Source organism: Sminthopsis crassicaudata, chromosome 2, assembly GCF_048593235.1.
Source record: "Sminthopsis crassicaudata isolate SCR6 chromosome 2, ASM4859323v1, whole genome shotgun sequence".
NCBI lineage: Eukaryota > Metazoa > Chordata > Mammalia > Dasyuromorphia > Dasyuridae > Sminthopsis > Sminthopsis crassicaudata.
This window is the reverse complement of record NC_133618.1, coordinates 295,704,863-295,718,659: the sequence shown is the minus strand read 5'-3', so window position 1 is coordinate 295,718,659 and position 13,797 is coordinate 295,704,863. Positions and strand designations below refer to the sequence as shown.

Below are 13,797 nucleotides of genomic sequence, written 5' to 3'. Positions count from 1 at the left end.
AAAAGAAAAGAAAATCATTATTAGCAAGTTTGCTTTCATGGAATTAGAGAACAGAAAGTTTAAGAAGGCTAAACTGGGTAATTGTTTGTTTGCAACATTTGATTAAGAGTTTTAAGAACAATGGTTAAGAAATTTGGCAATTGGCTATTTTCATCTTGCAACTATGCTTGGTATAAAATTTTTGTGATTTTAAACTTTTTAACCTGTTGTATCAATTTGTAAGTAAAAGAACAAAAAACTTGACTATTTTAAACTGGTGGGGAAGCTTTCTCTGAAAAGCAGATTTTCAAAGTCTGCTAAAGAGGAGTAACGGCAATACAATCCTATCTGCTTAATGCCACCTGGGAAAAAGAAGTTTCTGCTAGTGGCCTTGAAGCACTCAGGCAGAAGGGAAAAAACAAAACTATTTGGTTTGTTTCTGAAACACTGGGTAATTTGTTAACATTATGAGTTATGAATATTGAAGTTTAAAGTTTAAAAAAAAGGTGATTTAAAGAAAAGGGACAAAAGAGATTGATTTACAAAAGTAATTAATAGTTTAAATGGAGCATCTAGTCAGAAGAGTTATTGGTTTGGGAGTGTTTAAAGTATGTCGGAGAAGGTTTAAGTAAGTAAGCATTGGGAGGAGAAAGACAGAGAGGACAGGAGAATGAAGGTGATTTAAGAAGGATTGATTAGTGGGAGCAAATGATTTCAAGAAGAAATCAGTGGGAAAAAGAAGGAACTGGTTGGAAAGGGTAGTCCCGGAGAGATGACTGTGAGACAGGATGTGTTTTTGCAGGGGGAGAGCAGCAGTGGGAAGCTGCAGCTGTTTTTGATTGAAGAAAGCAAACTGATAAAGGGTCAAGCTGCTCTTACAAGATGTTAATTGATTGAATATTTGTTTCCTTAGATACATAATGGTTTTTGTGTTTAAAGAATATGATCAGAAATGTGATATATAGTCTGAAAGGGCTATTTAAAAAAAAAAGTTTAATGTTTTTAAGAACTTTTCAGATTCTTTTATGTGAAAATAGGAAGTTTTAATTAACTGTATTGATGTCAATTATTTAGAGGGACTCCAAGGATAATAGTTTTTGCCTTTGTCCTTTTAAGAATGTTTTTGTTATGGACGATATGTAGTTTAGGATTTTTCTGTGTATTGGATATTAAAAAAAAAAAAAAAGCAAAATGATTGGTATAATATTCAATTTATGGAACATCTATTGGGTATATAAGAATTGTGTGAACATTCTGGGATAAATTTCTTATTGTCAAAAGTCTTACAAAATGTAGATGATCTTTTTGTGACAGGAAGAAAAAAAGAGTGACCTTGCCCAAGTCACTATCAGTTTGTTAAATTATTTAAGAGCACAGGGTCTGAGAATTTCTCAAGACAAATTGCAATTTGTGAAATGTGAGGTAAAATACTTAGGTCATTGTATAAGTGAAGGGAAAAATAAATTAGATCCTATAAATTACTTGAGGGAAAGAATGGAAACAGGAAAGGAAAGGGATTGGCACACAGGGCATTGGTCACTGAAATTTTGACTAATCTTATGTTACCTAAGAACGTTGCAGTGATTCAAGTGCAGGGGCACCAAAGAGGAGATTCATTTGAGATAAGGAGAAACTGCTTGCAGATGAGGAGGTGAAACGGCCTGGAGAAGAGGAATCTGTAAGTATGGAGGAGATGATGGTGCTAATTCTGGCATTTCTGCCTCCAATGCCTCCACTTTCCCTCACCCCAGAAGAGAAGCAGGAAACCCAAAGCCTACATTCAGGAGGATAAAGAGGGGCACTGGCTCCTCCCTGATGGCAGACTGACCACAGCAGGTATGAGACGTGTACTCCAACGTTTACATCAGGGCAGTCATTGGGATGTCCAAGACCTGTGTGATGCAGTGCTGACTAGGTTTGTGGCACTGGCTTATACACAATAGCAGACAACTGTCAGCCACTGTCCTGTTTGTCAGAGGATGAATAGGGCGGCCCAATGACAAGTCTAAAAGGAGGAAGGCCCCTGGTATCAGGCCTTTCCAAAACATACAGGTGAACTTTACCAAGCTGTCATCAGTGGGGCGTCTCAAATACCTGTTGGTCGTAGTGGACCATCTGACCTTATGGGTGGAGGCCTTTCCCTTTGCCCAAGCAACTGCCTCAGCAGTTGTAAAAGTACTCCTTGAGCATATCATTCCAGGGTATGGGATGGTGGAGCAGGTAAATTCGGACCAAGGCACCTGTTTCATAGCTGAAATCCTCCAATCTGTGGCCCAGGCGCTAGAAATATCATGGGACTTATATACCCCATGGCATCTCCCCTTATCAGGTAAAGTGGAAAGGATGGATAAGGAAATTAAATAGCAACTGACTAAATTGGCTGAGAAACAATTGCCCTGGACCAAGTGTCTTCCCCTTGCCTTATTAAGAATTAGACCAAAACCATGAAGAGATGTGGGATTGTCACTTTATGAATTATTGTATGGTCACCCTTATCCAAAAGGGATTCAAAATTCCTCCTTGGATCCAATGTTTGAAACCAAGGATTTGTTTTTAAGGAAATATGCCATGTCTTTAGTGCACCATCTGAAAACTTTACAACTAAAAAGGGCTTATTGCTCAGACTCCTCCCTTAGGATTTCAACAGTGCATGAGTTCTAGCTTGGAGACTGGGTCCTGGTTCCGATGTGGAAGGAGGACAAGCTGACCCTGAGCTGGAAAGGACCGTTCCAGGTCCTCTTGACATCAGACACAGCGGTGCTACACAGGAAAGAGGGTGGTGGACTCAGCATGCCACAATTAAAAGACCGGTGGACACTCCAAGGGTGTGGACTTCCCACTGAATGCAGAGAACAAGCTGAGACAAACACTAAAAAGGAACTGATGAACTGTGCATGTAAAATCTTGATAGCAGTATTGATCTGGGGCACCTTATTGGAGCATTGCCTAAATCAAACAGGTGCAGGGCTATGGATAGGAGAGAGTAAGTGTGAATGGACTTTTATTCATCGACCAGAGAGGGTAGATGTCACAGATTGTGGTGAGCATAGAAACAGATGGAGCAAGTTAAATATTGTTTGTGATGATGGGTCAGTGATTGTGTCCACCAGCATTCATTAGGGAGTAATGGGGACAAACTGATGAGGAGATTAACAAGCAATGTGTACAGATGTTAATTGAATTTGACCACCATGTAAGTTCTTCATGAATATATATATGCCAATATACTTATGAATAACAGGAGGGACTGTGTGGGAAAAGGGTGAAGAACTTACAGCACATACTGAGCAGAGACTGTTTACTAAAGTAGACCAAGCCTACTAGGCCTCAGTTTCGGCTTCTCCAGAATCACGTGATTTTGGATAAGGCCTAAACAACATTCCATAGTCCAAGAAGCTGTATATCACTTTGTCTGCTACATCCCATTGACCAACTAGGGGAACAGTAGACTTATGTGACCAATCACAACGTATAGAGGGCGGGACTTTGGAGGTTCTTTGTCTGAAATGTATAAAAGCCATAAGCATTTTCAAGGCTCTGGCCCTGTCCTGCTGTGAAATTTGGCTCACAGACCAGGATGGGGTCCTCAAGATTCTAATAAATAATTCTGCTTTCTATGAGTGATCTCTGAGTATTAATTTGGGTAGGTCTTCTTGTCCCAAACAAAAGTATGGCTCAATTCTTTGCTGCTTGTGCTAATTTTGGCCTAATAGCACCAAGAAAACAGGCTCTCCATCAGCCAGCACCCCACACACTATCCACATGTGGAACGAACAGTTACAGTAACTGGTAGAGCTTTGAGTGCTGGGGATAAGCTCACTAACCTTGGCAATATACTTTCCAGGGATGTCCACATTGATAATGAAATTGACACACACATTCCTGGTAACAAAGCTTTTAAAATGTTGGGGCCCAAACTTGAAAGCAAATCTAGTTTAAGGGTGGTTCTATTTCCATAAAATCAAATTTCCTCTTTATAGTATGTAATTTACTTAATTTACAGATTAATAAACTGGATTAGATGACTTTAAAAAATGATTCTTAAAATCATGCATTTTAGAGCTGGGAGGAGAGTTGGTGATTTTGTTCAGCTCTATCCTCCCCCTCATTTTCAAGAGGAGGAATCCAAGGCTCAGAAAATTAAAGTAACTTAGTAAAGGTCATAAAGGTAGCAAAGCAAACACAAAGACTGATTCCAAATCCTACATTTTTTCTCGCACCCTACAATGCCACTGTAATTATCATGACCAAATTCTTTATATTGTGTTAAAATGAGAGGGGTGAAAGGATGGGGGAGGTGGAATGCATATTTCACTATATGTTTCATATTGTACTGTGTTCCTATGAGTTTCCAACAAATTAACTTCGTATGGTTTATGCAGGATAGGGAGAAGAGAACTTTTGAATATAATTCTTTTAGTTATCCAATTTGGAGATGCTTATCACCACAGTGGCCAAAAAGAGCCTTGATTGATAGTTATTGAAGTCTTTTTATTCTTACTGATATTTATTAAATGAAGCCTCTTGGAAATAATGGAGACTTACCTTGGGAAGAAGTATATGGTTCTGTATAATGTCCATTGTAATGTAACTGAGGCGGTGGAGGCATCACATATGGTTGTGGCTTAGGCTAAGAAATGAAATTTTACAAAACAAACATAATATTAAATCCTCCTTGTTTTACTAAGTGATTTTGTAACTAACCAAAGTTTCTATTCACGAGATATATATTTCCCTATGTTTTTCAACTTAGAAATATTAAAGGAGCTGTTTATTTTTTTTCTGACGATACGTGTACATTCATTTTTTTAAAAAACATATTTCCTTATGAAATGTTGGAAGAGAAAAATCAGAACAAAAGGGAAAAACTATAAGGAAAAAAAAGGTTTTGGTCACCATCTTTTTTCTCTCTGGATATAGATAGTGTTTTCCATCCAAAGTTTATTGGGATTGCCTTGCATCACTGAACCAGTGAGAAGAACCAAGTCTTTTATAATTGATCAAGGTACAATCTTGCTGTTATTGTACAGAATGTATTGCTAGTTTTTCTTGTTTCATTGAGCATCAGTTCATGTAAACCCTTCCAGTCCTTTCTAAAATCAACCTGTTCATCATTTTTTGTAAATCAATAAAATTCCATTACTTTTTTATACCATAACTTATTCAGCTATTCCTCAACTGATGGGCATCTACTTATTTTCCAACTTTTTGCCACCACAAAAAGAACTGTTACAAACATTTTGGCACTTGTGGGTTCTTTTTCCTCCTTTGTGATTTCCTTGAGATACAGACCCAGTAGAGACACTGCTGGATCAAATAGTATGTACAGTTTTATAGCCCTTGGGCAGAGTTCCAAATTGTTCTCCAGAATGGTTGGATCATTTCACAATTCCACCAATAATTAATTAGCATACTGGTTTTCCCATATCTCTTCCAACTTTTACAATTATCTTTCCTGTCAACTAAACCAATCTGAGAGGCTAAGTAATACCTCAAAATTGTTTTAATTTGCATTCCTCTAATCAATAGTAATTTAGAGCATTTTTATATGACTATAGATATCTTTAATTTCTTCATCAGAAAATGATTTGTTCATATCCTTTGACCATATCTCGATTGGTCTTATATTCTTATAAATTTATGAATCTTATGTTATAAATATATAAATCTTACAAATTATAAATTTCATGCTGTTCTTTTTATAATTTAGGAATGAGGCCTTTATCAGAAACTTTGGCTGTAAAAAAAATTTCCCTAGCTTTGTACTTCCCTTTTAATCTATTTTGTGTTGGTTTTGTTTGTACAAAACCTTTTTTAATTTAATGTAATCAAAGTTGCCTATTTTTGCATTTCATAATGTTGTCTAATTCTTTTTCGGCTATAAATTCCTCCCTTCTCCAAAGGTCTGATGTTGCTTTGCTGTCTTAATTTGATGCCCAAATCAGGTAGTCATTTTGACTTTATTTTGTCATGGGGTGTGAGATGCAAGTCTTATGCTGGTTTTCTGACATTATTTTCCAGGCTGTTTTATTTTTTTAAACACTTGAAAAATAAACAAGAGACAGTCCTTTTCATAAACCACTAGTGAATCTTTTACTGTTGACTATATTCCCAAAGGTAACTTCTAATTGAAAATGTTGTTGCATAGCATTATAAAATAAACATTTGATTAAGTTTGAGATTATATGATTGGCCCAGGAGTTGTTCGTTTGTTTTTTAAATTGATGGTTGTTCAAATACAACTTAGGTGTTAAATGACCATTATTAAATCACATATTTTCTAGAGAGGTCTAGCTCCTTCTTAACCAAAATCTTTAGTATTTAAAAATCTATTCATTAATGCTAACTACTAAGTCAAAAGAATAATATCTGACAAATAGTAATAAAGAAAAGATATATTCATTTCACTGAGGAAGCAGACTTTTAAAACCTGACTACAATAAAAAGATTTTTTTTTTAAATCCAACTTAAAATAACTTCATCCCCTTACCAAAGACATTCTTGTTGAAGACCTCCTCCTAACAGGATTCACTGTAAGAGTCTGAGTTTGCCTAGAATATAAAAAAACAAAACAAACCTTTTTAACAATTAAGAAATGAAGATAGAGAACTAGGTTAAGACAAAAAATAACTACTGATTAGTAACAAATGTATCTTTTTTAACTGTATCTAGGCATTTTTATTTCTTTAAATATATTAACTCTGTGTGATTTTAAAATTTTTTTAAAATGAATATTTAAAAGGAAGATTATTTCAAATGAGTAATAATAATTTATTATATTTAATAGGATATATGTACTATACTATATTTACTATCTTCAAAGTAAACACTAATAAGTCATCATGCTTAGCTATTTTTAAAATAGTATTTTTCTTTTTGTAATTAATAGCTTTTTTATTTTCAAAATATATACAAAGATACTTTACAACATTCACCCTTGCAAAACTTTGTGTTTCAAATTTTTTCTCCCCCTTTTCTTCCATCCTCTTAGACAGCAAGTAATCTATGTCAAACATGTAAAATTCTTCTATATATATTTCCACAATTATCATGCTGCACAAGAAAAATCAAATCAAAAAGGAAAAAAAATGAGAAAGAAAACAAAATGCAAGCAAACAACAAAAAACATGAAAATACTATATTGTGATCCACATGCAGTTCCCACAGTCCTGCCTCTGGTTGCAGATAGCTCTCTCCATCACAAGATCATTGGAACTGGCCTGAATCATTTCATTGTTGAAAAGAGCCACATCCATCAGAATTTTTTGTCATATAATCTTTCTGTTACTGTGTACAATCTTCTCTCAGTTTTGCTCTTTCACTCAGCATCACTTAATATAAGCCTCTCCAGGCCTCTCTGAAATCATCCTCCTGATCGTTTCTTATAGAACAATAATATTCCATAACATTCATATAACTGTAACTTATTTAGCCATTCTCCAACTGATGAGCACCAATTTCTAATTCCTTACCACTAGAAAAAGGGCTGTCATAAACATTTGTGTACATATGACTCCTTTTCCCTCTTTTATGATCTCTTTGAGATATAGACCCAGTAGAGATATTTCTGGATCAAAGGGTATGTACAGTTTAATAGCTCTTTGGACATAGTTCCAAATTGTTCTTCAGAATGGGTGGATCATTTTACAATTCCACAACAATGCATCAGTGTCCTAGTTTTCCCACATCCCTTCCAACATTTATTATTACCTTTTCCTGTCATCTTAGGCAATCTGAGAGGTGTGGCGCAATACCTCAGAGATTTCAGAGTAATTTGCATTTCTCTCTCTGATCAATAGCGATTTAGAACAAAAAATAGCATTGTTTTAAGAAGCATAATTTTAATGAAAACCTAGCTTTACTAGCAATTCAGAGCTAACAAAGAATTATCCTTGGATGACACTGTAAGATAGAATATAGGGAGGAAAAAAATCACAAATTAATGGTAAATATGCTAATTTTTGTTATTGGAAAAAAAAATGCTCATAGAAAGTTTAGTTGACAAATAATACTCATTCACTGGATGGCAATTTATTGAAGGCAAAGAAGCTAGAAAAAAATAACTAACATTTTAAATGTTACTCTACTAACATTTAACTAACATCTAATCCTGAACTTAAAAGTGAGAGGAAATCAAGGACAAAACTAGTCACCTCTTACTATAAGAACCTACTAATTGGTCTCTCTTCCTCAAATCTATTTGCTCTAAAAATTATCTTCCTGGAATTTATGACCAAAGAAGAACTAGAGGTCATTACTTATCACAAAATAGAAAATTTTGATTATATCAAATTAAAAAGGTTTTGTACAAACAAAACTAATACAGACAAGATTAGAAAGGAAGTAACAAATTGGGAAAATATTTTTACAATCAAAGGTTCTGATAAAGGCCTCATTTCCAAAATATATAGAGAATTGACTCTAATTTATAAGAAATCAAGCCATTCTCCAATTGTTAAATGGTCAAAGAATATGAGCAGACAATTCTCAGATGAAAAAATTGAAACTATTTCTAGCCATATGAAAAGATGCTCCAAGCAGAACCAGGAGATCACTATACACTTCAACAACAATAGTGTATGAAGATATATTCTGATGGAAGTGGATATCTTCAACATAAAGAAGATCTAACTCACTTCCAATTGATCAATGATGGACAGAAACAACTACACCCAGAGAAGGAACACTAGGAAATGAATGTAAACTGTTAGCACTACTGTCTTTCTACCCAGGTTACTTATACCTTCGGAATCCAATTCTTACCATGCAACAAGAAAATTAGATTTACACACATATATTGTATCTAGGTTATACTGTAACACATTTAATATGTATGGGATTGCCTGTCATCTAGGGGAGGGAGTAGAGGGAAGGAGGGGAAAATATGGAAAATTTTACAAGGGATACAAGGGACAATGTTGTAAAAAAAAAAATTACTCATGCATATGTACTGTCAAAAAAATTATAATTATAAAATTAATTTTAAAAAGATGCTCCAAGTCATTATTAATCAGAGAAATGCAAATTAAGACAATTCTGAGATACCACTACACACCTGTCAGATTGGCTAGAATGACAGGGAAAGATAATGTAGAATGTTGGAAGGGATGTGGGAAAATTGGGACACTGATACATTGTTGGTGGAATTGTGAATACATCAAGCCATTCTGGAGAGTAATTTGGAACTATGCTCAAAAAGATATCAAACTGTGCATACCCTTTGATCCAGCAGCATTACTATTGGGCTTATATCCCAAAGAGATTAAAGAAGGGAAAGGGACCTGTATGTGCAAGAATGTTTGTGGCAGCCCTTTTTGTAGTGGCAAGAAACTGGAAGCTGAGAGGATAGCCATCAGTGGGAGAATGGCTGAGTGAATTGTGGTATATGAATGCTATGGAATATTATTGTTCTGTAAGAAATGACCAGCAGGATGATTTCAGAGAGGCCTGGAGAGACTTACATGAACTGATGCTGAGTAAAATGAGCAGGACCAAGACATCATTATATACTTCAACAACAATACTATATGATGATCAATTCTGATGGACGTGGACCTCTCCAACAATGAGATGAATCAATCAGTTCCAATAGAGCAGTAATGAACTGAACCAGCTACACCCAGCAAAAGAACTCTGGGAGATGACTATGAACTACTGCATAGAATTCCCAATCCCTATTTTTGTCCGCCTACATTTTTTATTTCCTTCATAGGCTAATTGTACACTATTTCAAAGTCTGATTCTGTCTCCCCTAATAAGACTGTAAAGTTCTTGAGAGTGGAGACTATTTTTTGTCTTCTTTTCCCTTATCCATAGTACTTAGTATAGTACCTGATACATAAATATAAATATTTCTTGACATATTGACTTGATCTATCCAGACCTAACCAGAAGAGAACATTGTTCTTTTAGAGTGTTTAATATCACCTTAAGAATCAGCTTTTAATGCTCTATATCATTATTGATTAGAGAAGTACAAATTAAAACAAAACAACTCCTAGGTACCACTTAGCCTCTTAGATTGGTTAAAATGACAGGAAAAGATAATGATAAATGTTGGAGGGGATGCAGGAAACCTGGGGCACTGGTACATTCTTGGTAGAGTGTAAAATGATCCAACCATTCTAGAGAGTAATATGGAATTATGTCCAAAAAGCTATCAAACTGTGCATGCCCTTTGATCCAGAAGTATCTCTACTGGGTCTATATCTCAAAGAGATCATAAAAAAGGAAAAGAACCCACATGTGCACAAATAGCAGATTTTTTTATAGTTGCAAGGAACTGGAAATTGAGTAGACACCCATCGGGTGGTGAACAACTGAATCAGTTATGGTGTATGAAGGTATTGAAATATTATTGTTCTATAAGAAATGAACAGGCTGATTTCAGAAAAGTCTGAAAAGAACTACATGAACTGATATTGAGTGAAACAAGCAGAACCAAGAGAATATTGTATACAGTAACAAGAAGATTATGTGCTGATAAACTATGATAGATTTGAATCTTCTCAATAATGCAATGATTAAAGGCAATTACAATAGATTTAAGATGGGGAATGTCAATCACACTCAGAGAGATAACTATAGAGACTGAATGTGAATTGAAGCACAGTATTTTCACTTTTTCTTGCTTTTTTTCTTTCTTATGATTTTTTTCCCTTTCAAACTGATTTTTCTTGAATAATACAATATGACAAATATGGAAATTTTTAAAAAGAATTGAACATATTTAACCTCTAACAGATTTCTTGCTGTCTTGGGGAGGGAGGAGGTAAAGGAATGAGGGAGAAAAAGTTGGAACACAAAATCTTACAAAAATGAATAGTGAAAAGTATCTTTATATGTATTTGGAAAAACAAAATACTATTGAATATTATTTTTAAAGAATCAATTTTTGTTTCTTTATTCTCACAATCTCAAATATCAAAGGATTAGAACATGTATAGTTTTATTGGAAAATGTGATGACAGCTGATTTCTAAGAAAATAAGGTTAGATTTTTTAAGATTTAAAAAAATGATTAGATTTGTGATTTCCACAATATAGGAAATTCTCAGCTGAGAAAACTTATTGTTGTGGACAGAAATTTTCTCAGAAATGTCAAGTCTTGCAGTGTTGCCTAGGGAACTGAATTTTAAATGACAAGCCCAAAGTTACAGTCAGAGATAGGCCTAGAACCCGAGTCTTTCTAGCTTCCAGTTCTTCACTCTAGTCATTATGCAACACTGCCATTCTATAGGTATAATTAAAAACATTTTTTTAAAAAGTATTACCCTATCTTTCATTTTTATTTGGTTTGGTTTTAAGCTCAATATAGTAATTTTTTTTGTTTTTGTTGTTTTGTTATTACTATTACATTTTTATTTGCCAAACATTAATCTAGCATGGAGCAATCTTAAACATTTAAATGCTAACAAATACATAAATTGACCATATGCTATTTTCATTTGTCTGTCTGCTAACCAAAAGTCTATTCATTTCCTGCTCTATTTTTAAATTTAAAATTTTATTTTTTCTCATTATTTATAAAAACAATTTTTTAAACATTTGTTTTTTAAAAAGTCTGAGTTCCACATTCTTTCCTTCCATCCATTCCTCCTCATTCAGAAGGCAAGCAATTTGATATGTTATATATGTGCAATCAATATGGCATTGGCTTTTAAGAAACCAGGAACAAAAATTCATTATTCTTGACTTCAATGACATTTTGTTTAACCCTACTAAATCACTTTTTTAACCCCCATCTTTGTTTGCTCCCATATGTTCCTGCCTCACAAGACTCAATAAGAAAGGCATTATTATTGTTTATAAAAGTATTCTGAGATGCTCTAGATGGTTTTCTAGAGAATATTACTAGAATAGCCAATAGCAAAGACAAAAGGTGATTAAATTAATCATCAAGTATGCTCCTTAAACATAAATTTTTTCTCATAATTTAATGCTGTCTTCAGAAATTGAACCAAACAAGGTCAAAATAACTTAGCCTATTTTGAATAGTGCATTTAAAATGAAAGAAAATCAAGGTTTATTAAGAACATAAATATAGTAAATGACAGCTATCGGGGTTACTAGTTCAGAGTAGTGGAGTTAAATATCTCAAAATCTGACAGCATCCATCTCTCTTCAAATTTATTTTAGAAGAATAGGCAATCTAATCCAAGCAGCATTTATTTCTTGGATTCCAAGCATTCAAAGCATTCAAAGCCACAACTGTCCTCTAACCTATCTTCCTCATTTTTACTCTTATTTCTCGGTATTTTAAATATTGTAGCCAAACTGAGCTATTCTCCATTCCTATGGCCTTTGCCATATGTATTCTCTATGCCTCAAATGGATTATCCCCACCAATAATGCATTGAACGCCTTCTCTTAAACATTAAAACATTAACATTAAAAAAAAAAAAAAAAAAAAAAAAAAAAAGACCTAACATAGATGCTACCATATGAGGCTTTCTTTGTCACCATGACACTCCACCCCAAACTTCATGGATCTCTGAAAGTAACCTAAGTTTCTCATAGTACTTTGGAATTATTTTTCTACTTCTTTCACTATTCCTTGCGTCAATTATTTCTATGCTTGCATTTTTCCCTCAATAAACAATAATATCCTTCTAATATCCTTAGCACCTAACATGGTTCCTTGCTTTCAGTAAGCATTTAATAAATGTTCATTAAACAACATCCACTAAAGTTGGTGTTATAGAACTTTTAATATCTTTAAGTTCAAATGTTTTAACAAATTTGAAAATGCTTTGTAAACTTAGATTACCTACCCTCAGAAGGAATTATCAACCTCATTAATATAATAAGAACAAATTAAAATTACTAAGTATAAATGGAATTGGTTCTTTTAAAAAGTTGACTAGATTATTTACCTGATTTTTAAGGAATAAGCTATTATTCTGACCTACATTATTTTAGTCCACAAAAGTTGGCCTAGGATAATATATAGAGTCCTAATTTTTTTTTCATTATTTAACTGGATATTAACATTTAGAGCTATGAGCACAGAATCTAGATCTAGAAGAACTCAGAAGTTATCTAGTTCAAGCCATTTATTCCTGAGGCCCAAGAAGATACTTAAAATGATAGAATTAGAAAAGAAAACTACCAGGAACCTTATGGTACAACTTTCCCATTTTATCAATGAGGACATTATGGCCCAAAGAATTTAAGTAATTTGTCCAACATTACATGGATAGTAAATGACAAGGGTTTGAATTCAAAAGTTCCTTTCCAACCTGAAAGCACTGCCTTCTGTAGTTCGAAAATATTTTCCCCCTGTTAATTGAGGTTAGTTTTTGTAAAATGGTGTTCTATGCCCCGCATTGGTTCAGTTAAAGGTTTACTTCTAACCCCAGACACTGAGGTTGCCAGAGTTCAGACACTGAGGTTGCCAGAGTTGTGAGTGAGGGAGAAAGGTAGAGAGTGTTGAAAGAAACCTGCCAACAAACTCCCACAATACATCATCGCTGCTGTTGTAGCTCAACCTGGGACGGAAATGAAATTCCGAGTATGCTAAATACAAAACTCATAGACACAGAACTCAAGTATCAGTACCCACACAATGTCTATTTTGGCACCCCCATTTCATAGCACCCTTTAAAAAGGCTTCCTACACCCACCCCTAAATGCCATTTCTGTTAATTTTTTTAGAGATATTTTTCCCTGGCCAAAAAAAAAAGAAAAAAATTGAAGAAACCTCTCTAATCATTTCTAATAATTTAAGTATTCAGTCCTTCCATTTTCATAGTTAGAATTTACTTTTGAATCAGATATTATAATTTTGCATATAAGGAAACAATCAGTTTAACAGGCA

General features: G+C 34.2%; 1 protein-coding gene across 3 annotated transcripts in view; it reads right to left on the bottom strand.

Annotated features, from left to right (window-relative positions):
• PTPN21 (protein tyrosine phosphatase non-receptor type 21) overlaps nt 1-13,797 on the bottom strand; it is a 117,526-nt gene that overhangs the window by 29,653 nt on the left and 74,076 nt on the right. For all 3 annotated transcript variants that reach the window (XM_074289798.1, XM_074289800.1, XM_074289799.1), the window contains exons 11-12: nt 6,470-6,530; nt 4,525-4,609 (exon numbers count right to left, since the gene is read on the bottom strand). In XM_074289798.1, the coding sequence (XP_074145899.1) occupies nt 4,525-4,609; nt 6,470-6,530 (146 nt within the window). The remainder of the gene's footprint in view (nt 1-4,524; nt 4,610-6,469; nt 6,531-13,797) is intronic.